The sequence below is a fragment of the Salvia splendens genome, chromosome 3, assembly GCF_004379255.2.
Source record: "Salvia splendens isolate huo1 chromosome 3, SspV2, whole genome shotgun sequence".
Taxonomy (NCBI): domain Eukaryota; kingdom Viridiplantae; phylum Streptophyta; class Magnoliopsida; order Lamiales; family Lamiaceae; genus Salvia; species Salvia splendens.
The window spans coordinates 38,234,927-38,260,696 of record NC_056034.1 but is presented as its reverse complement, the minus strand read 5'-3'; the positions used below and the strand labels follow the sequence as shown (position 1 = coordinate 38,260,696).

The following is a 25,770-nucleotide window of genomic DNA, read 5'->3' as shown; positions in this document are numbered from 1 at the left end:
TTAGTTTTATAATATAATGTTAGAGGAAAAAGGTGAGTGGAATGTGAGACCTATTACCAATTATGAAATATTTCAATCGGGACTCCTAAAGTGGGATACCCAAAAATGGTAAACCGAGACTCCTAAAGTGGGACGGAGGGAGTACTAAATTGGAAAAGTAGAGTGGTCACAAATGCAATATCGGAAACCTTAGTATACGATTTGAAAATTATGTAATACACACAAAATATAAAAAAAAGATACGTCTAATATCATGAAACTTTCAAAAAGTTGGGTTTTCCTTAAGAACTTTAATATTGACAAATAATATCACGAACTTTACCCCAAGTTTATTTTTTCCACGAACTGAAAAATTCCCACAAATAATATTATGATACCGATTTTTTTTCGTAATTTCTCGACAACAATTTTGAGAGCTTCAAGTTTTTTAATCTTTAAAGATAGTTTTTCTTGAAGCACACTGTTCTTCTGATTCTGAATTTTTTCATTCGTGGGAAAAAATAAACTTGGGATAAAATTCGTGATATTATTTGCCAATTTTAAAATTTGTGAAAAAAATTTAACTTTTTTAAAATTTTATGATATTAGATACCAGTATAAAAAAAATGAAGAGATAAAAAGAAAAACAGAAGGGAAAAACAAAAAGATCCAGAGGGATTCGCATCCTACCCAAGTCACTCTCTCTCCCCTCCTCTCGGATCTCCCTCCCTCCCTCCCTCCTACCTTCCTTCCTTCCTTCCTTCCTTCCATCCAAATCTCTATATTTGCATATATACACGAATATATAGTGTATATATGTCAACAGGGCGTGGATTTTATGTCGGTGACAGGTGAAATTGTATGTATGCGTATTATTTTGTGCGATCGGTCTTCATTTGTTTTTGTTCTGCTTGATTGTGGATAATTGGATTGATACGACTCTCTTTTTTTCGGATTCAAGCTGATTCAAATTCGAAATTCCACGTTCTGGGGGTTAGGTCCTTGTTATTTGGCTCGGTTATACTTTTATTTTAGGGTTTTGTTTTTTAATTCTTGGGGTATTGTTAGTGGTATCTTTATGGAGATTAGACGTGGTTATTTTTACCAATTTTCGTTCTTTTTGGTGGGGTTTTTTTTACATATCATTAGCTGAGTTATTTTTATTTGTTTGCTTAATATAGTATGGGTTTTGATTGGAATACTTGAGTTGTGGAGCCTCTGTTTTATGATTGTACTGTTATTGAAACTTTTCAGAATATAACATATACTAGGATATGCTGTTGGCCTCCTGTTGAAATTAAATGGTGTGATTATTTACTAAGTATTGATAAGTTGATATCTATACTAAGTTTCTCCTATCATTGATTATTATGATTGATCGTGATCAAGTGATGGTTGTGCATTGTTGTGGGTTAAATGTATAGTTTTTATAAAAGGAATGTTATACATGAGCTGCCATCTATGTATTCTTGTGTTCTGTCCATTATTTTTCTTTTTTTTTACTTCAAGATTCATCTTTGTAGCTTGATCGATTAGCTTCTGTAGTAAGTGAGAAAACTATATCTGTAGTCATCTGATACACAAACGTTAGCATGATTCAAGTAGCTTCAACTAAATTATTACTTGAATTATTAGGACCTAATGTCTCAATAATTTGTTTCTGGCTCCACTTTGGTTATGCTTTAAGAATTTTCATTTTGCACTTGCTCTGAATTGAGTGTCTACTCATCTGTATCATGGCAGGTTGTGAACTGGTTTAAGTGGTGATCAGTATTCATCTTGTCTAGCACAGAAGATGACTATGAATCAGCGCAACACGATTGATTTAGAACAAGGATGGGATTTTATGCAAAAAGGCATTACAAAATTGAAAAATATTCTCGAAGGGCTGCCAGAACCCCAGTTCAGCTCTGAGGACTACATGATGCTCTACACGTATTTATTCAGCACTCTATATTCTTATACGTATTGTTGAAATTTGCATAAATTTTTATGCTGTTGTCAAAGTGTTTAGGAGCTCACTTAATTCTAATTTACAGGACAATCTACAACATGTGCACTCAAAAGCCCCCACATGATTATTCTCAACAATTATATGACAAGTACCGGGAGTCTTTCGAAGAGTACATTACAACAACAGTAAGGACTTAAAGATGATTTCTTAACAGTTTCATCATCTGCACGTACCTGGAAGTGCTTATTGTATTTCAGTTAGTGATTTCGAATTTTTTTGTTTCTGATGTCTGAGCTAGGATAAAAAATTCCTGCATCAAAATTTCATATGTTGTAATCCAGTATTCTGAAATGCTCATTTAAGCAAATTAAGCTTTTTTGATCATTCATCAGTTTAGTTTCCATGAATTAAGTTTGTTTGAATTTTTCTATGAAGGTTTTGCCTTCTTTAAGGGAAAAGCATGATGAGTTCATGCTAAGGGAGCTTGTAAAAAGATGGTCAAATCATAAAATCATGGTGCGGTGGCTTTCAAGATTCTTCCATTATCTTGACCGGTACTTTGTAGCCAGAAGGTCACTTCCAGCACTGAAGGAAGTTGGTCTGACATGCTTCCGGGACCTGGTAACATTTTAGCCTCTAAATCATTCTTTTGAAATTCGAACTATCAGTTGCCCTTTTTTTATGCTTCGGAAAAAAACTAATCCGCTGAAGTTCAGATGAAATGATTTGAACCTTGTTCCCCAGCAGTTTTTCTTTCAATCCCTCTACTCAATTCCCTACTTTCTGTTTTAGGTATATATGGAGTTATCTGGGAAAGTTAGGGATGCTGTTATTTCTCTGGTATGTAATATTGTTATTCAGATTCATTTTGCATATGTTCCACCTTTTTTTGGTGTATTAATATATTTATTTTCAATAGATTGATCAAGAGCGAGAAGGAGAGCAAATAGATCGAGCTTTGTTAAAGAATGTATTGGATATCTTTGTTGAGATTGGAATGGGGCAGATGGATTATTATGAGAATGACTTTGAAGCTGCAATGCTGAAGGACACAGCAGCTTATTATTCCCGGAAGGCTTCAAATTGGATCTTAGATGATTCATGTCCTGACTATATGTTAAAGGTTCTTTTTATAAAAATAAACATTGTTCTTTTTTTAGCTAAAACAAATTGTGGCCCCTGAAAGTAGACTTGTCTCGCACATGCTCATTAACATGGAAATATTAGTGAAGATTTCCAGTGTAGTGCTTGCAGCTATTTTCTGTTTAGTTTCTTACTCTGTCTAATAAATCCAGGCTGAGGAGTGTTTGAAACGAGAAAAGGACAGGGTTGCTCATTATCTTCATTCAAGTAGTGAGTCAAAGTTGCTTGAGGTTTGTATTTCTCCTTAATGACTGTTGTACAAATTTCTCGTAGATTAGCATCAAACTATTGGAATGTATGCTGTGCGTGATCCGCATTTGAAGTCCTTTTAATTGTCAGATTCACTTTATAGCTTTTTTTGATGTTTTTTCTATTCCAACAGAAAGTACAACATGAGCTCTTATCTGTGTATGCCACTCAACTACTAGAGAAGGAGCACTCGGGTTGCCATGCTTTATTGAGGGATGACAAGGTACTTGCTACCGAGTCTATGCTGTCAATTGTCGTATTTATGTTTTTGTGACTTGCTGTTATTGATGCTAATCATTACATTTCCGTCCATTAGGTTGATGATTTGTCAAGGATGTATAGACTATTTTCAAAAATACCTCGTGGTTTAGAGCCCGTCGCGCACATTTTTAAGCAGGTTTGTGTTATTTTTGTTTATAGTCAATAGTCAATTGGCATTTAATTATGTCATAGTTGTATTTGAATTATTGAGGACTAACACTTGATGGTTCCCCAAATTCACAGCATGTTACTGCTGAAGGCACAGCTTTGGTTAAACAAGCCGAAGATGCTGCAAGTACCAAAAAGGTTAATCACTAGTATTTTTTCCGATGAATCTTTGTGTTACTTTGCCTATGAAAAACTGTTGTAAGTATTGCCACATTAATCTGCTAAAAGCTAAAAAGTCGTGTTCAATATCTCGTATTTTGGTTTTGAAGGTCTCTTCTATGTGTAGGAAAATCACCTGCAAAGTCAGTCTCTCATGCACATACTGTATGATGCGGTGATCTAGTAATGAATCAGTTTGCATTATGAAAAAAATTTCACTCCTATACCAGTGGTTATAGTTTCAATTTGTCTCTTTCTTATGACATATAAAAATTGAATATTTATTTTAAAAAATGCTCTGTTTGTTGAAGATTTTGTATATGATGAATTGATACTATGATTCTTTCCTATCCTGCTATCGACTCTCAGAACAAGTTGACAATTTTAATGCTATGCTACATTATTTGCAAGCCCTAAACTTCATTAGATAAGGGAACACGGAACACAAGAAATTTTATTGAGTGTTGTAAATCATTCTTAACCTAAGCAAGTGGCGAAAGTGGACTAAAATTTTGTATGGAGTAAGTATCCTCGAGGTTCTCTGTAAGAAGAAAAAGTTTTCTGGAAGAAAAGAGATATCTTATTTGCTGACGTGACTGCACTACATTTAATAGATAGATGCAACAAGCACAATCTGTGTCCGTGAACTGTAAGACAATATATTACCCCTTCATGCTAAGTTTTGGCAGCATAATGTACATGATGAATACTTTTGTTTCTGAAACTATGAAATTTCTTAATTTAACAGGCAGAAAAGAGAGATGTTATTGGATTGCAGGAGCAGGTACAACTATATTGAATTTCGTTATTATTACTTCCGTGTATGGTTTCTCTTTCTGAGATGAAATCATTCTTGTAATCCAGGTATTTGTGCGAAAAGTAATCGAGCTGCATGACAAATTCATGGCATATGTGAACGATTGTTTTCTAAATCACACGCTTTTCCACAAGGTTAGAATTGTAAAAGTCATTCATCATTGTATTCCTCTCTACTCTGGTTATAAATGTGGAAGTTAATTTTACTGTATAATGCATAGGCTCTCAAGGAGGCCTTTGAAGTTTTCTGCAACAAGGGAGTCGCTGGAAGTTCTAGTGCGGAACTTCTTGCCACATTTTGTGATAACATTCTCAAAAAGGGTGGAAGTGAAAAATTGAGTGATGAAGCTATAGAAGAAACTCTGGAGAAGGTGTGTCTCGTGATGTTACTGTTTGCATTTATTGGCAAATTTAAAACTGTGATTGAGGTCCTGAGTGTTTTTCAGGTTGTAAAACTGCTCGCTTACATAAGTGATAAGGATTTATTTGCTGAGTTTTATAGGTGAGTTTCCCTCGGTTGTGGTAATAATGTTTCTTAGTTTTAAAATACCAAGTTATATATGTACTCTGTCTCCTGCTCTTTGACAGGAAAAAGCTCGCACGGCGTCTGTTATTTGATAAAAGTGCTAACGACGAGCACGAAAGAAGCATCCTAACCAAGTTGAAGCAGCAATGTGGTGGCCAATTTACCTCAAAAATGGAGGGAATGGTTAGTTTCACAGTATTGTTTATGAATTATGATGGTGTATGAGTCGGCAGTCCTGTTGTAAGAAGCGTTTTTTTCATTTCTTAACATTCCAGGTAACTGATTTGACCCTAGCTAGAGAAAATCAAGCCAGCTTCGAGGAGTATCTCAGCAATAGTCCAAATGCAAATCCAGGGATAGACTTGACGGTGACTGTTCTGACAACAGGTTTCTGGCCTAGCTACAAGTCCTTCGATCTTAACCTTCCTGCCGAAATGGTATAGTTGCCGAACAGAATCCCTCCCAACCCACACAACCACCCAAACCCCCAAGAGAACGCAGTGTCGTTCTCCTCTCTTCTCTTATGTGGAATCCACCCTGCCACTAACGTTCTTTCCCTTTTGTGCTTTGATATTTGTTCTAGGTCAAGTGTGTTGAAGTGTTCAGAGAGTTTTATCAAACAAAAACGAAGCATAGGAAACTTACATGGATATATTCTTTGGGCACTTGTAACATCAATGGAAAATTTGAACAAAAAACAATAGAGCTGATTGTGACTACTTATCAGGTAACTTTGGCCGGGCAGATGTCAGCTTATATTTCCTTATTTCTGTAAGTGATCTTAGTAATACCAATCTTTAATTTTCATTCTTCAGGCTGCTGCGCTGCTACTTTTCAATGCATCAGATAGATTAAGTTATCAAGAAATCATGACCCAGTTAAATCTATCGGATGACGATGTTGTCAGGCTGCTTCATTCACTTTCATGTGCTAAGTATAAGATTTTGACTAAGGAGCCTAGCACCAAAACAATTTCTCCGACTGATGTCTTTGAATTTAATTCGAAGTTCACTGACAAAATGAGAAGGATCAAGGTACACATGCGTGTATGTGTGTGTGTGTGTGAGAGAGAGAGAGATGCACTACAATTATGAAGCTAATTAACATGTGAATGCAGATCCCTCTTCCCCCTGTGGATGAGAAGAAGAAGGTGATTGAGGATGTTGATAAGGACAGACGATATGCCATTGATGCCTCAATTGTGCGTATCATGAAGAGTAGGAAGGTCTTGGGATACCAGCAGCTGGTTATGGAGTGTGTTGAGCAATTGGGCCGAATGTTCAAGGTACATTTTCTTGACGTAGTAGATTTTACTTTTCCGTTTTTCCTTAATGTTCTGCCCTTGACCCAAATTTAACTTTGCAATGTGAAGCCTGATGTCAAAGCAATCAAGAAAAGGATCGAAGATCTGATCACTCGTGACTACCTTGAACGGGACAAGGACAACCCCAACTTGTTCAAATACTTGGCGTAAATCCGCATGTGCCTAGTGATGATCAAGCTGGTAACTGTGAGCACGAATATGGAGTCACACAAACACACCAATCGAGCTCCGTCTACTGTACAGTCTTCTGCATGTTTTCTGTGAAGGGAATTCTTGAACATTTCGCCCTAGCCTGGGTCGGGGAAGGACTGTCCTGATGGATTGGTTCTGCGTTGAAAAGCTTAACTGCAGGCCGAGGCAGTGAGACAAGTCTAGCATTTTCTGGATTCCTCTTGTAACAGATCATGTATGTTTATTTATCTGGATAACTTATTTTGTTGAGGTTGGGTTTCCTCTCAAGTAAATGTGAAAATTTAAAGCAGTCTTCCTGTGTCAAAGCTTTGTTGCTGGTTTTGTATTAGTTCCGCAATCTTATGTTAAGAAACATTACTCACCTATTTATTGTGTATAATTTCGTATTTCTTCTGATACTGTTATACTGTCTCTTATTTTTGGGCGGATTTTGCCCAATTTTTCTACTGGGTTTTCAATGGTGTTTTTTGCGGTTTTTTTTAATCATGCTGCCTTACGCAAGCCAAGTTTATCTAGGAGTTGAATGTGAATCTCTCAACATTTTTGATAAAAATATTTATGGTTCAAAGTTTGTAATTGACATTTTTGATAGTATAGTTAAAGAGTTAGGTAATTGACATTTTAGGAAATGACGTTTCAAAATTAAATGAGTCTCAAATAAATGAAGAAGCAAAGTCGCAAAAGTAATTAATTGGGTGAATATTTGAGTCATAACTATTGAAGATGGCATCCCACAAATCACAACTACACTAACATAATTTTGTACTCCATTTTTTTTATTATTATATTTATAGGGCTCTTCTCTAGTGGGTTGGCAACTGAAAAGCACAAACATCACGTTTTGTCGTTTGTTTTCTTCCCTCAAATATGGAACATGATTTCATCTCCTTATGATGACGACAACTTAATATATTTCACATATTTAAAGAGTGGTGAATTCAACGGCATTAATTCATCTCATGGAGTATTAGATTTTCTAGAATGATATGGTGTAACTGGTGTTATTCTCATGTTTTTAAGTCCATAAATAAATCTTTTATTTGTGCATCAATATTTTTGCTTTGACGCTCTGAATCTATAGAGAGATAGATGAATTCGAATATAAATAAAAGAGACAATTAATTAATACGTATATGTTGTTAGATGGGTGCTTTATGATTTGATAGAAATCTAAACATAAAGTACTTTAATAAGTTGAGTTGCAAACGTCAATGGTGTTGTGACTATGTGAGTGAGATTTTTCTTAGCGCCTGTCAATTTTTACACTGTTTACATGCTACTTTACAAAAATTCAAACCTTGATCTTTGTTCCTAGTTTATAACTATGAGGATTTTGATTCCTTCCTAAACTTGTCTAAGATACATTGGTTTCCTATATGAATAAGATTAGGATTGTAACTGAGTCGAATTATTCATGAGCCAGACTATGATTGTTTAAGTAAGTTTAGCTTGAAAACATAAAAGTGTAGTATTAATTTTGTATCACTAATTTTTTTGTACTAAATAAGTAGTACTCACATTTTATGTGTTAGAAGAGAATAAAATCTTAGGAAATGTACTATATTTGTTCCATAAAAATAGACACTTTTTGAATGAAACGAGTTTTAATGCACAATTGAAAAAGTAGGAGAGAATTAGAAGAATTGAATTATTGGTAGAGAGTATCCATCTCATTAGAAAGAAAAAAGTTTTCAAAAATAGAAGTGGATTACTCTTACGGGATAACCAAAATCAAAAGATGTCTATTTTAATGAGATTGCGAGACTATAGTACTTGAAAATGAAATAATCTATTTTTGATGTGTGATATTGTTTGATGGTCCCTTTTATATTTTATTGTAAGAGGAGGAATTGGAATATAGTTAGCATGATTAGAAATGATTTAATGATTGTAGCCCTTCTAGTGATGATGGTGCAAATTTCCCTCTTCAAACCCACTAACTACTTTCACTCCATAGTTAAAAAAGAATTATTTTGTCTCAATAATTCACATTTCATTGGACAAATGTCACTACGCTGTACATAGTAGTGAACGGCGTTGCAACGCGAGGTGCACCCGACATTTGCACGCTTGCTCGTGCTTGTGTGGCCCAATCAGCATATGATATGTGACATTTTCATTTCTTTAATACAAAAAATATTGGGTTTTTAAAAATAATGTAGTAATTCCCAACGATTGTTAACGATAAATTTTTTAAATAATTCTGATTTTCTCCTATAAATACTAGTATTCCACTTCATTCACACCCCCGGCACTGACAACGTGTTATGGCTGCAATGGAAGTCAATCTGCCGACGTGTTTTTCGCCTGCCAATCTATATGAGCTGAAAATTTTGTTTAGTTCAATTAATTTTTAAATGTTTTAGTGAGTTTTAGTATTTTTTTTGTTGATTCAAAAATTAATTTAATTGAAAATCATAATCGAAACTAGTAAGAAATGGAAATAGTAAAAGTAAGAGAATACTACTATAATGCTTAATTTGTTATTGCTAAAGTGGTTGTTGCATGTGTTCTTCTTTGTTGGAGAGGTCTTGAAAAGTGAATCAACACCAATGCCACACATAAAGTCTACAATTGGAATTTTCTATTTTCTAAAAAAAAAATATAGTGTTGTACTTCACTAATTTGCATGATATGATATGGTCTCGCAATTGACGATGTAGTCATGTACCTATTCTAACAAATCACGAGATCCAAACATAACAAGAAAAATCCAAGCCAAGTTGCTCAGATGAAGTTAGTGCCAATTATACCACCAACTTGATGCAGACAAACATGATTGTGGGCTCTCCTCTTCTTCCTCCTCCACTCACAAAAGCTCTCCAATCAATCAATGGAACTCTGAAAACATTTATTTTCTTTTTCTTTTTTTTAGTGAAAAAACATGGTGTTAGTGAATGGTGATGCACCAAGATTTGATCTCATTATTACATTCACCTTTTTCAAACAGTGGAATCTTGTTAGGACAAACAGTGAAAAGTGATCCTCTTCTGTAGGAATCTTGCATATTAGCCCTTCATTGCAATAAAGCAAGCACTCACAATTTTTTAGGCATTGGCAATTTAGGTCACTTTCAAAATTTAGCACCCCAATTTTAACATTGTACTTCAGTCTCATGCAACAAATTTGAGAGCTCTAAGTTACAAAGTAGGTCAAAGTTGGTCTAAATTTCAAAGATTAGGTGTAAATTGTAAAAGACCTTAAAAGTTGAGTACTGAATAGTAAATAACCCAAAGAAAAAACTAGTTATATCAGCCCACTTGCTTCAATTATTCAGTAAACTCCAGGCAAATTCCGAAAAAAGAAAAACACTTGATTTGAATATGAGAACATAATAGAACTGGAGATATCTGTTACATCAACAACCTTCTATTCACAAGTCCTAAAACAATCTTGACATTTTCAATGAAAAAGAAGCTACTAGTTCACAATCTTTGCAAATTCCAACCTCTTCTTCCCCTGCAGTTTGTTGGTAACATAGTGCTTGCTATACTCTCCATGATTGTATGTCCTATACTTGCAAGGGTTATTCTCATCTACAAACTCCTGCATTGGACCGAGCTCGATATCGTAGCTTGGAGCATAAAATGTGACTATAGACAGCCTATCCTTCTCCTTGTGTGTCACTGCTCTGTGCTCCACACTCTTGTATCTCCCATTAGTCAAAACCTTCAAAACAAAAAATAATTATAAACCACTAATAAGTAAAGTGATTAAGTTGTTATACTAACAAGAAAAGTACCTCAATTGTATCTCCAATGTTGATCACTAGTGCATTGGGAATAGGCTGAACTGATATCCATTTACCATCTTTTAGTATTTGGAGGCCAACTGAGCTGCCCTTCCCCTGCTGCAGAACTGTGAGGGCACTTCCATCGGAATGCGGGCTTAATCCTAAGACGAGATCGGGCCTCGGACAAGCCGGGTAGTAGTTCATCCTCACTGCTTGCACAGCCAATCCAAACATCTCCTCAAAAACATCCTCTTTTAGTGCAAGTGTTGTGGCTATGTGTTTCAGTAGATTCTTGCATAGTTCCCTTACTTGTGCTGAGTATGTTTCCACAGTCTCACTGTTGAAAACAGTTTAAATAAGCACAGACTATGAATGAAACTCAACAATCAACATAGTGGTGAAAAAACATCACCTGAAATCTGAAGGATTAGATGGCCAGAGTTTGGGATTCCTAATGTAGTCTGGTATGACACCAAGTGCAAACATGTTGCACCAATCCAATTTCTGATCTTCAGAGAAGATGAAGGCCTGACCATAGCCTTGTACAGTTCCAGGAGTCATGGGGTACTTCTGCTTCTCCTCCAAAGGCAACATGAAGAAATCCATAGCCACTTTCTCTATCCTCTCACCCAACTCCACATCAATCCCATGATTCACAACCTGAAACAAAAACATACTTAGAAAAAAAAAATACACTTATTTTTCAAGGATGCAAAAAAATTTGGACATCAACCTGAAAGAAGCCCCAATCTCGACAAGCTTTCATGAGGTTGTGTAGTTCAGCAGTGGTTCCTTTGGCAAGTTTGGAGAGATCAATGAGAGGGATGGTGTCAGAGCAGGAGATGGGCTTGTCCAAGGCTGGCCTCTCCGTTGTATCGCGGATGAATCTTGGAGGGATGTGTGAGGATTTGGCATTTCTGAGCTCTTGAACATCATCTATGTGGCCTACTTTGATGGCTGAGATTGGAGCTGGAGCCATTGCTAAGTTAAATGTTGGTGTTATTTTGAAGGTAGTAGTTGATGAGGAGATCAAGCCTCTATTTATAGATGAGGTATGCATTAGTAACTTGTACTAGTAATACTTTTTCAATAATTCTAAACAACAAAAATTTTGGCAAAAATTAGTGATCTTTGGTACTAGTGGTTGTTGTATTATGGGCATGATTCTTTGAAATTCTTTAGTGGGACGAGTGTCAGTCATACTATAATTAATTGTATTTTCTACTCATACTACCTTAGTTAAAAATTAAATTGATGTTGTTATGTGGGTTAAATTCAAAAGTGGCCTTCTAAAACAACTTGGTGTATATATTGCAAAATTCTTCATAGAAGACTATGGTATGTGTTTTGTTAGGTTCAACCCTAGTATCACTAGGAATACCACAATTATTTTATACAAACTATAAAATAAAAGAAAAATGGGGGAAAAAAAATTGCGACCCATCACATTAACCTTTGCGTGCAGGTGTGAGGATCGTCCCGTCCCGTCCCCTCCCCTTAGAACGTCACCTAGAGCACCCAGAGCATCCGTTATGGATGATCTGAGATTTGATTCAACAATTTGATATATATGTATTCTGTTCTTTTTGTTTAGTGTTTTTGCCTTATATCCCTTTTGACGTAAATTTTTATTATGAAATAGAATGAGAGCATATTTTATTTACTTAAATAGTAATCTACTTAAAGCGAAAATGAGTGGTAAATAGAGATTGTTTGGTAAAAAAGAGGAGGAATTTGGAATCTCTAAGGTTACGACTAGGAAATATATTACATATGCTGTATGTGATGTGTCTTGGCTTTTTTTTAATAAAATACAAAGTGATGTGATTCGGGTTATGGAGAGGAAGTGGTGGTAGTAAGTTGTAGGGGCCAAAAAAAAATTCCCATTCAACTATTATTGGGTGTCTTCATTTGGACAGACCAAATCAAGTGATTGATGCCATCATATTCTCCTTATAGGCTAAGACCAATACAAATTAATTCTAAATTAAGAATGGAATATTGCTCATTTGTTATCATAAAAAGATATTTCTAAATTGTAAGAAAATTCAAGAGAAGAAAATACATAGAAAGATAAATATATCTTATCTTCCCAAAAAATTAAAGGGTGACAAGTGAAAAGGAGAGAAATCTCGAAAAGTAAAATATTTAATATACATGAATTTTCATCCTTTACCTAACACCCAATAAAGTACTAAAAGAGGAGATTTAGCAGAGAACTTGTTTTTAGCATCCAACGCATACTCTAACATCACTAAAATCATTATCAACTTTAACTCTTAATCTACTATCTTTTCTCCCCAAGCTCTCAATTCAATTCTAATCTTTGGAACGTAACTTTATTTCAAATATTCCAAATTAATCAGGAGATAACATAGACCATAGATCTTGATCCAAAAACTGTTTTGTCAAACTAATGATTTTAAATTTAATGTTGTACGGAGATACTTGGTGTTGGATGTATTGTCATCAATAAATGTACCTTCACAAAATTAAAGAAAATATGGAGTGATGTTCTTACACCTCTAGATAGAGAAGGATAATTTATGAAAATAAATATATATGATTTTCGACTTTTACCTTCACATTTATTCTAATTAGTGTTATCATTTATGTTTAGTGATTAAATTTTAGTAAATCTTTCCCAATGTTGTCGAATTTATTCTCGTCCTCTTTTTGAACATATATCTAGAAAGTGGGAAATTTTACTTCTATTATCCCTATACTTTTCTTGATGAGAGTTATTGGTGGCCGCATGCAATTTAATAGAGCACCATGTCACCATCGTGATTAAGTGTTGTGTCAAACGATTGTGACAATTGATTTTATTTTTAGTCGTTCAATTTAGCACTCCAATGCTTATTTTCTCGCAGCTACTGTATTTATTAAATTTGAGAGAACAAGGACCAATAATAATTATAAGACATATTCTAACAAAATACGTATTGACAATCGAATGTCCACTCCTAATTCGTCTAGGGAATTGATACGAGTATTCTATGATTATTAATTAGTTAAGATATATTAGAGATTTGTATATATTTTCTTATATTTATTTCTTATTCCATAAGCTAGTATTCTAGTATTATAAATAGGGATAAGTTGTTATCATTTTATTCAGTGAATTAGTCAATCAATATATGAAATTATTTATTTGGCTCAATTAATTGTGCATCAAGAAACGTCTTTATCGCTGCCGACGAGAACCTCTCTCGCGCGTAGCACCCCCTCTGCCGGACGTCTTCGCCGACCCAAACCTCTTGGGCGCTCGATGACTACGGTCTTGTTTCTTGATTGTGTGTGGAATTCGAACGTTAAGGAAGACTATCCTTAACAACTGGTGCTTTCATTGAGAGCTCATCCTCCGTCTTCGTTCATCCATAACCCAAATCTCATAAATCAAAAAGAAGAAGAAGAAGATATCTTCTTCACCAAAAAAAAAAGAAAAGAAAAAAAGGGGTACCACCGATCACCTCCCACCTGAGCTTCACCGCCGCCATTATGCGTACTCACCAACAATATCAGCCCCCGCACCAGATACACCCTATTATTGCAAAACTCGATCGCCTATTGGACATGATGGATTATCGTCTGGACGTAGCAGAGCTGCGCATTGACAACCTCCGTCCACCCACTCATCCCGAGCCAAAACCACCCTATGTCTTACGGCGCTTGGATCCACCTGATCGTCGCCCACGGACGGGATACCCGTCCATCGGGTACCGCGATCGCGCGCAGGTTGCGCGGCCTCGACGCCGCGGTGGCTACGCCGAGAGGGGCCACCTATTTGATCACGGGGATCAACGAATCCAATTAGGGTTCGATCGCCACCCGATCCACGCAACACAGCCGCACCGCTCGGCGTGCCAGGTCCCACCGACGCAGCAGCAGGACCGCGGTTATCCGACCTTTGATCACCGGTCCCGACGCATGGAGACGTGCTGGGACCGACCTCACCATCAGGAGGAGGTGCGAGCTCCACGAGGCCAGTCCGCCTGTCACCAGCCCCACCACACCGCCGACCAGCCTCCGAGATTGCCTACTTGTTGGGACTCGTCGGGATTCCGTACGCAGCAGAGATACCCTGCAGATGACATATCTTTTGAGAGATTTGGAAGTGATGATCTATGTTGGGAGAGAAGATCGTATCTCTCTCATACTAGGTATATGGAGTGCTCAATGCCAAGTCTAGTGCCGGAGAAGAAAGCTACTCATAGTCTTCGTTCGCTTGGGAGTCGGTGTGAATCAGATTACCAAGTTAGTGTTGGCATAAGGGAGCAAGAAGGAGATGAAACATCTGATTCCTCGATTTTAGATGAGCAGATTGCAAATTCATGTGTTGAAGCCAGAGTTTTCGACTGCGTTGGTGATCGTGGTACGGGCGAAGAGGAGCTTGGTGATTTCGAGGACTCCATAATAGAGACAGCAGCAAAGAGGATTGGGGATCGTGATGCTGACAGTTCGGATATAGGATCTGTATCAAATGTTGCCATTAGATTGCCTAGTGAGAAACAGGGATCTAGGGAACGTAGAGATACCAGCCCCGACGACCAACCAGTTTTATCTTTTGTGGAAATCTACCTAACGCGCAGCCCCGATATGAGTAAAGAGAATGAGGAAGAGGCATCATTAGACGATGTAGAGGAGGACGATTCCATTGAGGAAGTGCCGAAGGTCATCGCCTCATTCCCTGTTGTTCAAGTGCAATCAGAATCTATTATTGAGAATTGTAGGGGCAAGAAAGGAGATGGTGCTTACACCGGTTCACGGATAATTGTCGGTGCCTATGTGGATTTGAATATCAGTGATGTTACAAGTATGAATCATCGATCAACATCGCTCGATACCGATGCAAGGTTGATCCCTCCGCGCAATGACATGTTGGATTCGAACATTCTTGGAGGCGTGGACAAGCTTGTCGTTGTGGCGGGGAATTTTGCCGACCTTATTGGGTCTCCTTTGTTGATTTTTTATGGAGATGATGGGAGACGTTCGCCTATTCAGTGGGCGTTTGATCTAGGAGGAGATACCTCGCCAAAGCTTATGCGTTCGACTCTCGTCCTTGGTTCGTAGTTTCCACCTTGAGGACAAGGTGGATTTTAACCGTGGGGGAGTTGATACGAGTATTCTATCATTATTAATTAGTTTAGATATATTAGGGATTTGCATATCTTTTCTTATATTTGTTTCTTGTTCCATAAGCTAGTATTCTAGTATTATAAATAGGGATAGGTTGTTATCATTTTATTCAGTGAATTAGTCAATCAATATATGAAATTATTTATTTGGCTCAATTAATTGTGCATCAAGAAACGTCTTTATCGCTGCCGACGAGAACCTCTCTCGCGCCCAGCACCCCCTCTGCCGGACGTCTTCGCCGACCCAAACCTCTTGGGCGCTCGATGACTACGGTCTTGTTTCTTGATTGTGTGTGGAATTCGAACGTTAAGGAATACTATCCTTAACAGGAATCGATTGATACATAGCAACTCATTTTAAATTAAACCGATTTAATCATACAAATTGGAGGAAAATTTTATGTATTTGGTGATACAAACTCCATTATTCATGATGGAGAAGATCCTTAGAGCATGCGTAATGCAAGGGGCCGGGCCGCATCTCGCGAGTCCCGGCCCGTCCCATGCATTACACGGAAGGGCGGCACGGCTCAGGCCCGTCCCGGTGACGCGTGACCGGCCTGGGGAGCGTCCCGCGTCCCGGCCCGGGACGGGGTTGCACGGTGACGGGCCGCTACTGTTCATCGATTTTAATTATTTTTTTTTTTTTGCATTTTTAAGAAGAAGAAGAAGGGGGAGAGGGGGAAGAAGGAGGAAGAAGAAGAAGAAGAAGGAGATGGAGAGGGGCGACGTTTTTTTCATCAATTTTAATTTTTTTTTATTTTTTGCATTTTTAAGAAGAAGAAGAAGGGGGAGAGGGGGAAGAAGAAGGAAGAGGAAGAAGGAGATGGAGAAGGGCAACGTGTATTGCAGAATTTTAATTTTTTTTTATTTTTTTTTGCATTTTTTTTATTACTCTAATTTTTTGTATATTTTTTAGTTTATAATTTATTATTTTTGTATTAAAAATGAATTGCTCGTGTTATAATTGCTCAACGTATTTTATTTTATGTTCAAAATAGGTTGGAGTTGTGAATAGTGTCATTTATTAGTTGCGGCCCGGGCCGCAACCTCCAGGGTTACAGCAGTTGGGGCCTGGGCCGCAACTGTAAAGGAATGATGACGTGGAGGGGACTTGGGGCCGGAAATGGGGACGGGGTTATTGATGCCCTTATGTTCCATCGTACAAATTGGATGTATATTGTTAGTTTTCTTTTTAAAATTGGATGTACTTTTGTTTAGTAAATAGTACTACTATGTTATGAATTGTTTAGTAAATACACAGAATAAATTGGATGAGTTCATACAAATTTTTTTGGAATGAAAGTTTTTGCCTTACAACAATTAAAGTTGTAACTTTTGTGTAGTAAATACTATGAATTGTCCAAATTCATACTATTAGGTTTACCAAACTTCTGCACATAGGTTTGATATGTGTGATATGAATAAGCCATTTACATGCATGTCTCTAGTCCTAGCATTGCGTATATGTTTGGTATGCCTCATGTGAATTGATTCAAATTTCATACTCCCTCTATCCAACTAAAGATGACTCATTAATAAAATCTGAAACATTTTTTTCTCTACTTTATTACTCCACTTCTCTTTTACTTTACTCTCTCCATAACACATAAAATAAAGTTGCATAAAATCACATATCGCTCAAGGAATGAGTCATCTTCCGAGTACTAGATTTAACAGAAGAAAGAAAGATTTGTTTTAACTTGTAATCATCATCATTGGCCAACAAAACAAAAATATATAAAATAAATGAAAATATATAAAAAGTAATACTAACATGATTAAAAAAATTAAAATTAAAATACAAAGATAACTAGGCAATTTTTATTTCTAGTAGTAAAATTGAAGATGAAAGTAAAACATACTCCAAAATAAGAATACGAGTTGACAAGAGGTGATAGATATGACACGGCACGTCAATTATTTGTGACAAAAACAAGTTGGCTCATCTATCTCTTACATAGTGCTAAAGTCTATCAACCAATTATTCTTTGCAAATTGACCAACCCTTCCCTCCTATTTGGGACCAACTCACTCTCAATCCCCCTCACAACGCGTGGCGACACAAACAATTTAAATCCCAATAATAACACCGTATTTTCTATTCGTACAAGCAAAATATTCCTAAATCTTTTTTTGTCAATTCACTTTTTATCCATGACCATTCCATTCCTTTGTGGTTTTTAACCTAACTTATTTAACAAGACATTCCACCAACATCAAGAGTATTCCACATCTGTTTTTCCATTTTTGTAAAGTGTAATTGAGATAAGCTATATAATGTCACTTCTCTTCTAGGCTTGAAATATTTCTAGTTTTCATTCTTGAGTTTAAATGTTTGTGTGTAATATTGGTTGAATGTTTGTAATCTTGTACGTCCCACAAAGTAGTCTTAGTGGGATGTTTATAAATTTGAGAGACGATTAACAATGCTTCTGATTTTTTTATAGATTTTGAATGAACGTTACTAATACAAAAATATACATCAAAATATTTGGAAGGTGATGAAATGTTTATAAATATTTGGACTGTGATAACTAGCTATATTGACATGTCAAATTTCACTAAGGCTATATTCATCTATACTATCAGTCTTTTATATAACCTACAATATCTAAACTGCCCTCTCATTCGGGCTCCGAATCTCGTGGCTTTAACGCTCACAAAATCCGTTCCTGGCCGACATTACATCGGGGTTTCGAGCCCTAATCTTGTGAAGAAAAGAAAAGAAAAGCAATCAAAAATGATTTTACAAGTATGGAGAAAGTGATCCCATTTTGTATACAATTAGCCGTTATGCGTTTTCTTTTTGTTCACCCGATTCAGTAGCGCCAGGGATAGAAGAGTGTGCGTATCTCGACTTGTCTCTATCGCCACGAACACCTTGGTGGTTGATGGAGCTAAACGAAAGCCGTACCAAACGTGCGAATTCCTCTACATCTTGAAAACTAAAGTCAATAACTCTCTTGATTGAATCAATCGCGTCTCTGTTCTGAGACTTTTTGAGTTCGACATGGGCGGCTGCAAACGCATCCTGCGATTTCTTGCCAGCTTCCATTGCAGAATTCACATCTTTCGTCTACGGAAGAATTAGCTTAAATTCATATACCAAAAAAGTCTAGATTGATATAAAGATAAAAGAGGCACACTGGCGTGCATCCGCCCTAGTTATATCCTATTAGGGAGTGACGAGCTCTAACTAGGGTGGTTGCACCGTGTTTCCAGATGTTTCGCCAAAGATAAAGCATCAACCAAAAAAAATTAAAGGTGCATGCATTTCCATGTCAAACCACAACCACGAAATCATGACCACCACAGCAAAGCAGATGCAGATAACATTATTTCGGTCAATCAACTTACAAAATCAAGCAACCGGACAAAGTTGGGGCGATTGCGAGGCACTATAACATGATTTGCAGCATGAGGGCCACTGCCTTTAGACAATGCGGCCTTGTCCGCCATTGCAAAATTATGCAAGTTATCAACATCAGAAGGGGAAGATGACGGAGATTCACCTAATCAGACGAGCAAATGTAGCATCAATAGCAATATCATCTCACATCTAGGATAGTCTAACAAAATTGACAAGAGCATATCCATAAACAGCTAAAAATAGAAAGATAATTACACAACATTAGTCCAGTTATCAAGACCCAAAAGTGACTTAAGTAAGTCATAACAGATGGTATTCGTTTGCTGGTAGTGAAGATAGGCTAATATATCATATAAATGTCAAAGTTATTTCAATAGGGGCTCCTAGAAGTAGATCGCATGTAAAGGAATCTGCCCCTTTCGACTAAAGTAGATTACTCCAACCATGCAGTCCAAAATTTAGGTATGGTGAATTACAATGATATAAGAAAACGAGTTATCCTACCCTGTGGAACCATTTGCAGACTCGATTGCAAATCTTGGCAAAATCTGCATGCTGATGAGCTTTTGCAATAAACTACCTTCAGGTAAGCCACCTCCATGCATTTATATGCCAAAGCAGCAAAGGGAAATTCATGGCCTTTTTCATATTCACTTGCACATATTCTGCGGAATATGTGAAGTTAATGAGAATTCCAAAATAACTAGTCATCATTTCAGACAGCTTCATACCAAAGACAATTCTCTTAAGAATAATACAGAATAACACCCCCCCCCCCCCCAACACACACACACAGAATGACATTTTGAATCTCAAACAGTGTGCTATGCTATCCATGTAAAATATTGTCTACAATAGCATTTTCATTACAATTTACAAATGAAATTGATTTAACTCTCATCTCCTGCCATGTTGCCATCATATGACCTTTAGGCACGGTGTCAATAGAGTATATAAGAATATAATCTGTCAAAATTCTAATCTAAAACATCAAATCAAACCCCCATTTCCGAACAAATAGCAAGCAAATACAGCATAGTACATACAAAATGCAATCTCTAGATTTTGCTTGGAGGAAATTTCAGATTACACGCACCTTCCCTTCCATTGCAGGTCTTACCCTAATAATATATCAAAAAAGGTTTGCCACAGAATGAGAAGCTGCAAAGGACTCAAGTTCTGAGTATCTACTCACTTGCAAGTTGGGCAGCAGCACCATACATTTGCATTGGACTCGTCTCCATCTGTTTGCTAGGCTCTGCATCACAGACTTCCAGAAGTGAAGCTCCGTGAAGAAACTTTAGCGAAGCTTTAAAGTATTCATAATTACTTTCAGAGCTAAAACCAGAACTCTGCAGAAGATAATGTACACATAAGTTGGATGCTTTAAAGTATTCATAATTACTTTCAGAGCTAAAACCAGAACTCTGCAGAAGATAATGTACACATAAGTTGGATGCTATAGAAGATGCATAGATGTGCAATCGATTAAGATAGAAAAAATACCTTGATTAGATCAGCATGGGTGCTAAGTTCTTCTGCTTCTTTTAGGATGCCTTCAGCTTCTTTCAAAGCAGCAGCACTAGAGACATTCTTGTTCCAAAGGCTTGCATCTAGAGGTAAAGATCGTTTCTCTGCTTCTTTATTAATGACGTTTTCGTTAGTAGTGCCTTTTCGATATTTTGATGTATCGCCAGGTACAGACTCATTGTGGGGTCTTGAGTCCATAGGACTCTTTTTAAAGGGACCCAATGGCCCTGATGCTTGTTTGCTAGGAAGAACTGCGTCTTGTCCTTGACGCAGGTCAATGCGGACCTTTCCACTCCACGGTTCCATCAGAGCGGAACTTGGCTCTATTCTTGTTGGAGGATCGTGTTTATGGCTCTGATGCACAGCATTGCTTCTGCAGGGATTATTCAATTCTGACTCATTTTTATCACGTTCTCTCTGTATAGGTTGCTTCTCACTACTGCTGTCCTTCAATTTTCGGATACTGTTCTTACCAACAGCCGGACTGTTTTGACCAGACTCGAGGCTGAAATCGCCGGAGAGAGGATGTCTCATGTTGCTCAACACTTCATGTTTGGGTGCATGATCATTGTCGTTAATGGCTGTCTCTTTAATTGGTTTGTTCTTTGAATCTAAATTTTTCGAGCCATTGTCCATGGTTAGGCCAGATTTTCTCCTCCTAAATGTGCCGAATCTGGAAGTCTTATCCATCTCCTGTTTCTTCGCACTGCTTACTGAAGCAACGTCGAACCTAAAATCAACTCTCCCTGCAGTCTCGGTCATCATTGGTGACACCTGGTTCTGATAGAGCATCTTCATGGGAGATGAAGAAACCGACTCCACTGGCGAGCCTTTCATCTCAGCGGAATGTCTAACTTACTAGAAGGAGGTTCAACTTTTCCTGTGAATGTCTCGGAAACTTTACCAGAAGATAAAGTTGCCTTTTGTCTGCTAGAGCGCACACTGGGGGAAGATGCATCATCCCCCCGAGTCAAACGTGTGACTGATTTAGGGTTGGGTCCCTGTGTAGTAACACGGCCATGGTGCCGAGTAAATGAAAAATTCCTTCGCATGTATACAAACCATTAACTAAGGAATGTACCATATATATATACCTCCGGACAGGCATTAGGAGATCCAGACAAGTGGGACTTTTGAACTCTTGGTGGAGATTTTGGCTGCGACCAAATTGAAGGAGACCGTTGATAAGTGGGTAAAAATGAACCATACCCACCAAATTTTTCCCCTGCATAAGCCACCAAAAATTATTCAGGGCACTGAATTTGGAGAGGTATGAGGAAAAGATAGATAGATAGATAGATAGAAGTCAGTCTGTTTCTCAACTCACCCAAATTTTCCGCACAAACTCCACCTTCGAAATCTTTCTGTAGAAGCAACAGATTGCAATGTGGTCAATATAGTTCGATAAAAACTAAATATGAGAAAAAAGACATCTGAATCATTCGACATGTATAACTGATAGTCACGCAAGGTTAAGTAGTTAAAAAGAGCTTATATAAATTATATGCTTGCAAACGAATAAAGTCCACACAGTGTTTCATGCTACAATGGAAAAACACATGATTCAGTCAAAATCCTGATTATGATTATAGAGTCTATAGACAGGGTATAGATATCAAACATCAACATGAAGCTTAGACATTTTCCAGATTATCATCGACATTTTAGAGTAGCAAGAAGATCAAAATGTCACTCTTTCCCATCTTCTACCAATCCAAGCCAAATGAGAACAGTCCTTAGCGCATTCACTTCACACTAGATGCATCTTCTTATCAATGTAGGTTACATGATCATCTCATTCAGTTTTTTAGTTGATCAAACTCAGCATTTAGAAACAAGGTCAAGCACACTCAACTCAAAAGGTTTACATTAGGAAAAACATCACAAATGTTGTCTTTTCAGTCTTCTACCAATCCAAAATAAACAAAAACAGGCCACATGTTAAGGACCGTCCTCCTTAACGTCGAATTCCACACAAAATCAAGAAACGAGATGTCGTCGTTGTCGAGCGCCCAACGTTGGGTCGTGACTTGGACGGCAAAAAGGGGCGGTTGAGCGCGAGATCAGCCTCGTCGGCAACCTTAGGAGATGTTTCTTGTTTGCTACTCAATTGAGCCAAAAGAATGATAATTTCATATATTGATTGAATGAATAAAAAAGATAACAGTCTATCCTATTTATAATGCTACTGACTTAATGAACAAGAAAACAAAGATATAGAAAAAGATATGCTAAATCCCTATAATATTTAAACTAATAGAGGTTTGTATCAACTCCCCCACGGTTAAAATCTACCTTGTCCTCAAGGTGGGAACCACGAAGCAAAAAGGAGAGTTGAAAGCAGAAGCTTCGGCGAGGCAACTCCTCCTGGATCAAACACACACCGAACAGTTGAACGTCTCCCTTCTTCACTTCCATAAAAAATCAACAAAGGAGACCCAACTTTGGCGGAAAAATTCCTTGCCAAATCGAAAAGCTTGTCCACGCCTCCCAGAATGCCCAAGCATGGCATGTCATTACTCGGAGGGATCAACCTTGCATCTTTGTCGAGCGATGTTGATCGATGATTCATACTTGGAACATCACCGACATTCAAATCCACATTGACACAAGCAATTACGGGCAATTCGGTGTAAGCACCATCTCCTTTCTTGCCCAAACAATTTCCAACAACATTTTGGGATGACACTTGAACAACATTGAGTGAGGCGATTATCTTCTCCACTTCACCAATAGAACCATCCTCCTCTTTATCTTCTAGCATTGTCTCCTCATTTTCACCAATCTTCTCATCAGATACCCCAACGAGCACTTGCGGTGGCTCATTGTCGTTCTTGACAATCCCTTTGTTCTTGAGAAACTCTCCAGGGGACTCGTTGTTTGGAGCATCAAGAGGAGCGTCGGTAATGTCATTGGGAACATCATCACCGAATACTATCGTGGGAGTATTATCAGTTTTCTCTTCGGCTAAATTCTCATCTTGAATGTTCTCCTCAAACTCATCCCCATCATCCGCATAACAGAGAATGCGTTGTTTACACACATGTCTCATCACCCATTTCTCGGGACAGTGCCAGCAGAGACCCAACCTGGACCGTTCTGACTTCTCCGCCTGGGAGACCCGTATTAGAGGCAGGCGTGGCTGCTCCGGAGTTTGACTGGTCATACGTGCGGGCTGACTGTACAGGTTTCGCATTGGCTTTTCGGTGGAGTAGCGGGGCTGGTGGGAGGCGGGCTGGACTCGCGCTCTCACCTCCTCTCGAGGGCGAGGTCGGTCCCAGCACGTCTCCGAGCGTCGGGGCCGGTCAACGGTCGGGTAGCCGCGGTCCTGCTGTTGCGCCGGTGGGTCCCAACAGGTAGGTCGGCGCTTGGGCGGTGATGGTGAGTACATATCTAGCTCGTAGGATGAAGAATGTTGATATGCAGTGGTCCGACGGGTCCATGGTGGGTCCCAGCAAGTGGGCTGTCGGGTATGGCAAGGGTGAAACGGCTGCACGAGTTGAGGGAAATTGTATTTACGATGGCAATAGCTGGCGTAGTCGTATGACATGTCGACGGACTGAATCGTGGTTGTGGTAGAAATGGTGGTGATTTATTTGGGGATATGGATGAACGCAGACGGAGGATGCTGAGCTCTGGATGAAAGCACCAGTTGTTAAGGACCGTCCTCCTTAACGTCGAATTTCACACAAAATCAAGAAACGAGATGTCGTCGTTGTCGAGCGCCCAACGTTGGGTCGTGACTTGGACGGCAAAAAGGGGCGGTTGAGCGCGAGATCAGCCTCGTCGGCAACCTTAGGAGATGTTTCTTGTTTGCTACTCAATTGAGCCAAAAGAATGATAATTTCATATATTGATTGAATGAATAAAAAAGATAACAGTCTATCCTATTTATAATGCTACTGACTTAATGAACAAGAAAACAAAGATATAGAAAAAGATATGCTAAATCCCTATAATATTTAAACTAATAGAGGTTCGTATCACCACATTATGCTCACTGTGGATTATATCCATCTTCTTATCTTCGTAGGTTAGAAATGATCATCTCATTCAGTTCACTTCAGACAATCAAATTTAGTTTCAAAACAAGTTCAAGGACATTCGACTGCAACCTCATTCCACACACACCAAAACATACGATCATCCACCCCAACTATCACGCATGTACAGAGCACTTCAGTTAGTAAACCACAGCATGCTTGACAAGTTCAAAAGCAATATAAATTGCACTGTTTTTGCAACACTGAACAGCATTAATTGCAGGGGAAGAAACTCATACAATGTAAGAGAGAGCTACATCAGGATCAGTAGTAGCATCATCACTGTAATAGCAAGTCTCTCCTTGATCAAGCTCAGGCTCCTGAACCATCCTGGGCCACAAATAACCCAGAACTCTAACCCTAAACCTCACCCCAAAGTGCTCAAATTCTCCCAAACCCAAACCCAACCTCTATCCTGAAATCCAGCATAATCACCTTCCCAATCAAAGAACCAAACTTTAACCCAAAAAAGCACTCACAAAACCCACAAAAAACCTAATAACAAACACTTCAAAATTCCCTCCCAATTCCTTGAAATTAAAAGCCAAGACACTGGTTGATCACCACCATTCACAAAAGAACACGTGTACCAAATGTATTTGCAATAAACTCCTAAACGGCAAAGAGTGGGCGTAATAGAAAAGAATCAATTTTTCGCATGAATTTAGCAACGATCGAAGCGATTCTCAATATGACTAGTTGTTTTTTTAGTTAATTTTAAGTGTGTGTGTGTGTGTTTTTTGTTAATGCATAGAGACTGAAATTGAGGGATATAGAAGAAGGGGCGGTGGGGGTAGTCTGTTCATTTTTATTCTTCCCCTCTTAACACAATAGCAACCCTTTGAAATAAATTATTTATACGCTGAACTGCACAAAAGGTCCTTAACTTTTCGCCTTGTAATAGCAGAGACTCATAATATTTAAAAATCTCATCACAGGTATCTAACAAAATATATAATCACAAAGCTTGCTTTTTGCCATTTTCAGGACGAAAATGCTCAAATGAGCTGAAGGGCAGTTTAATCTCTTTACCTACCAATCCTGCATTTCTGCACACCCTATGCTGCACATCGAGTCTGTTGTGTAAGAGATGTCTCTTCAAACATAATAGACTCTATTTTTCCATTCTCCTATTTTCTTTCATCTTTCTCTCTCTAAATGATTTCTTTCCTTTCATTTCAT

The 25,770-nt window shown here is 37.9% G+C and overlaps 3 protein-coding genes across 8 annotated transcripts; 1 reads left to right on the top strand and 2 right to left on the bottom strand.

Moving 5' to 3' along the window:
- Positions 1 to 657: 657 nt before the first annotated feature.
- Positions 658 to 7,175, top strand: LOC121795906 (cullin-1). 2 transcript variants are annotated; one of them, XM_042194576.1, is made up of 20 exons: positions 658 to 830; positions 1,723 to 1,914; positions 2,019 to 2,118; positions 2,369 to 2,554; positions 2,726 to 2,773; positions 2,853 to 3,056; positions 3,229 to 3,306; positions 3,459 to 3,548; positions 3,642 to 3,722; positions 3,830 to 3,892; positions 4,662 to 4,697; positions 4,778 to 4,864; positions 4,951 to 5,100; positions 5,176 to 5,231; positions 5,318 to 5,438; positions 5,531 to 5,692; positions 5,839 to 5,982; positions 6,071 to 6,289; positions 6,373 to 6,540; positions 6,628 to 7,175. In XM_042194576.1, exons 2-20 carry the CDS (start codon positions 1,775 to 1,777, stop codon positions 6,727 to 6,729), a joined length of 2,235 nt encoding a protein of 744 aa, XP_042050510.1. In that variant the 5' UTR covers positions 658 to 830; positions 1,723 to 1,774; the 3' UTR covers positions 6,730 to 7,175. The 2 variants fall into 2 exon arrangements, with proteins under 2 accessions (XP_042050510.1, XP_042050509.1); XM_042194575.1 differs by having other exon boundaries at positions 658 to 838.
- A 2,888-nt stretch (positions 7,176 to 10,063) lies between these two features.
- Positions 10,064 to 11,532, bottom strand: LOC121795921 (protein SRG1-like). The gene is made up of 4 exons (XM_042194591.1): positions 11,238 to 11,532; positions 10,917 to 11,164; positions 10,514 to 10,841; positions 10,064 to 10,440 (listed from the first exon to the last, which is right to left on the bottom strand). The coding sequence occupies exons 1-4, from the start codon at positions 11,481 to 11,483 to the stop codon at positions 10,192 to 10,194; spliced, it is 1,071 nt and encodes a 356-aa protein (XP_042050525.1). The 5' UTR covers positions 11,484 to 11,532; the 3' UTR covers positions 10,064 to 10,191.
- Positions 11,533 to 18,065: 6,533 nt separating this feature from the next.
- LOC121795923 (cysteine-tryptophan domain-containing zinc finger protein 3-like) lies at positions 18,066 to 25,390 on the bottom strand. 5 transcript variants are annotated; one of them, XM_042194599.1, is made up of 8 exons: positions 24,828 to 25,390; positions 21,873 to 21,909; positions 21,640 to 21,770; positions 20,522 to 21,546; positions 20,112 to 20,367; positions 19,520 to 19,680; positions 19,003 to 19,157; positions 18,066 to 18,721 (listed from the first exon to the last, which is right to left on the bottom strand). In XM_042194599.1, exons 4-5 carry the CDS (start codon positions 21,380 to 21,382, stop codon positions 20,203 to 20,205), a joined length of 1,026 nt encoding a protein of 341 aa, XP_042050533.1. In that variant the 5' UTR covers positions 21,383 to 21,546; positions 21,640 to 21,770; positions 21,873 to 21,909; positions 24,828 to 25,390; the 3' UTR covers positions 18,066 to 18,721; positions 19,003 to 19,157; positions 19,520 to 19,680; positions 20,112 to 20,202. The 5 variants fall into 5 exon arrangements, with proteins under 5 accessions (XP_042050533.1, XP_042050530.1, XP_042050534.1 ...); XM_042194596.1 differs by having other exon boundaries at positions 20,211 to 20,367; XM_042194600.1 differs by having other exon boundaries at positions 20,112 to 20,273.
- Between the last annotated feature and the right edge of the window lie 380 nt (positions 25,391 to 25,770).

Excerpts from the sequence above, each read along its gene's own strand:
- LOC121795906 (XM_042194576.1), top strand. The coding sequence starts at position 1,775 with ATGACTATGAATCAGCGCAACACGATTGATTTAGAACAAGGATGGGAT. Across the intron at positions 2,119-2,368 it reads AAGAGTACATTACAACAACA|GTTTTGCCTTCTTTAAGGGA; the intron begins GTAAGGACTTAA and ends TTTTCTATGAAG. Across the intron at positions 5,983-6,070 it reads TGATTGTGACTACTTATCAG|GCTGCTGCGCTGCTACTTTT; the intron begins GTAACTTTGGCC and ends TTCATTCTTCAG.
- LOC121795921 (XM_042194591.1), bottom strand. The coding sequence starts at position 11,483 with ATGGCTCCAGCTCCAATCTCAGCCATCAAAGTAGGCCACATAGATGAT. Across the intron at positions 10,842-10,916 it reads TCTAATCCTTCAGATTTCAG|TGAGACTGTGGAAACATACT; the intron begins GTGATGTTTTTT and ends TGTTTTCAACAG. Across the intron at positions 10,441-10,513 it reads ACATTGGAGATACAATTGAG|GTTTTGACTAATGGGAGATA; the intron begins GTACTTTTCTTG and ends TTTGTTTTGAAG.
- LOC121795923 (XM_042194596.1), bottom strand. The coding sequence starts at position 21,382 with ATGAAAGGCTCGCCAGTGGAGTCGGTTTCTTCATCTCCCATGAAGATG. Across the intron at positions 20,368-20,521 it reads CCCATGCTGATCTAATCAAG|AGTTCTGGTTTTAGCTCTGA; the intron begins GTATTTTTTCTA and ends TATCTTCTGCAG. Across the intron at positions 19,681-20,210 it reads TGCTGCTGCCCAACTTGCAA|AATATGTGCAAGTGAATATG; the intron begins GTGAGTAGATAC and ends CATATTCCGCAG.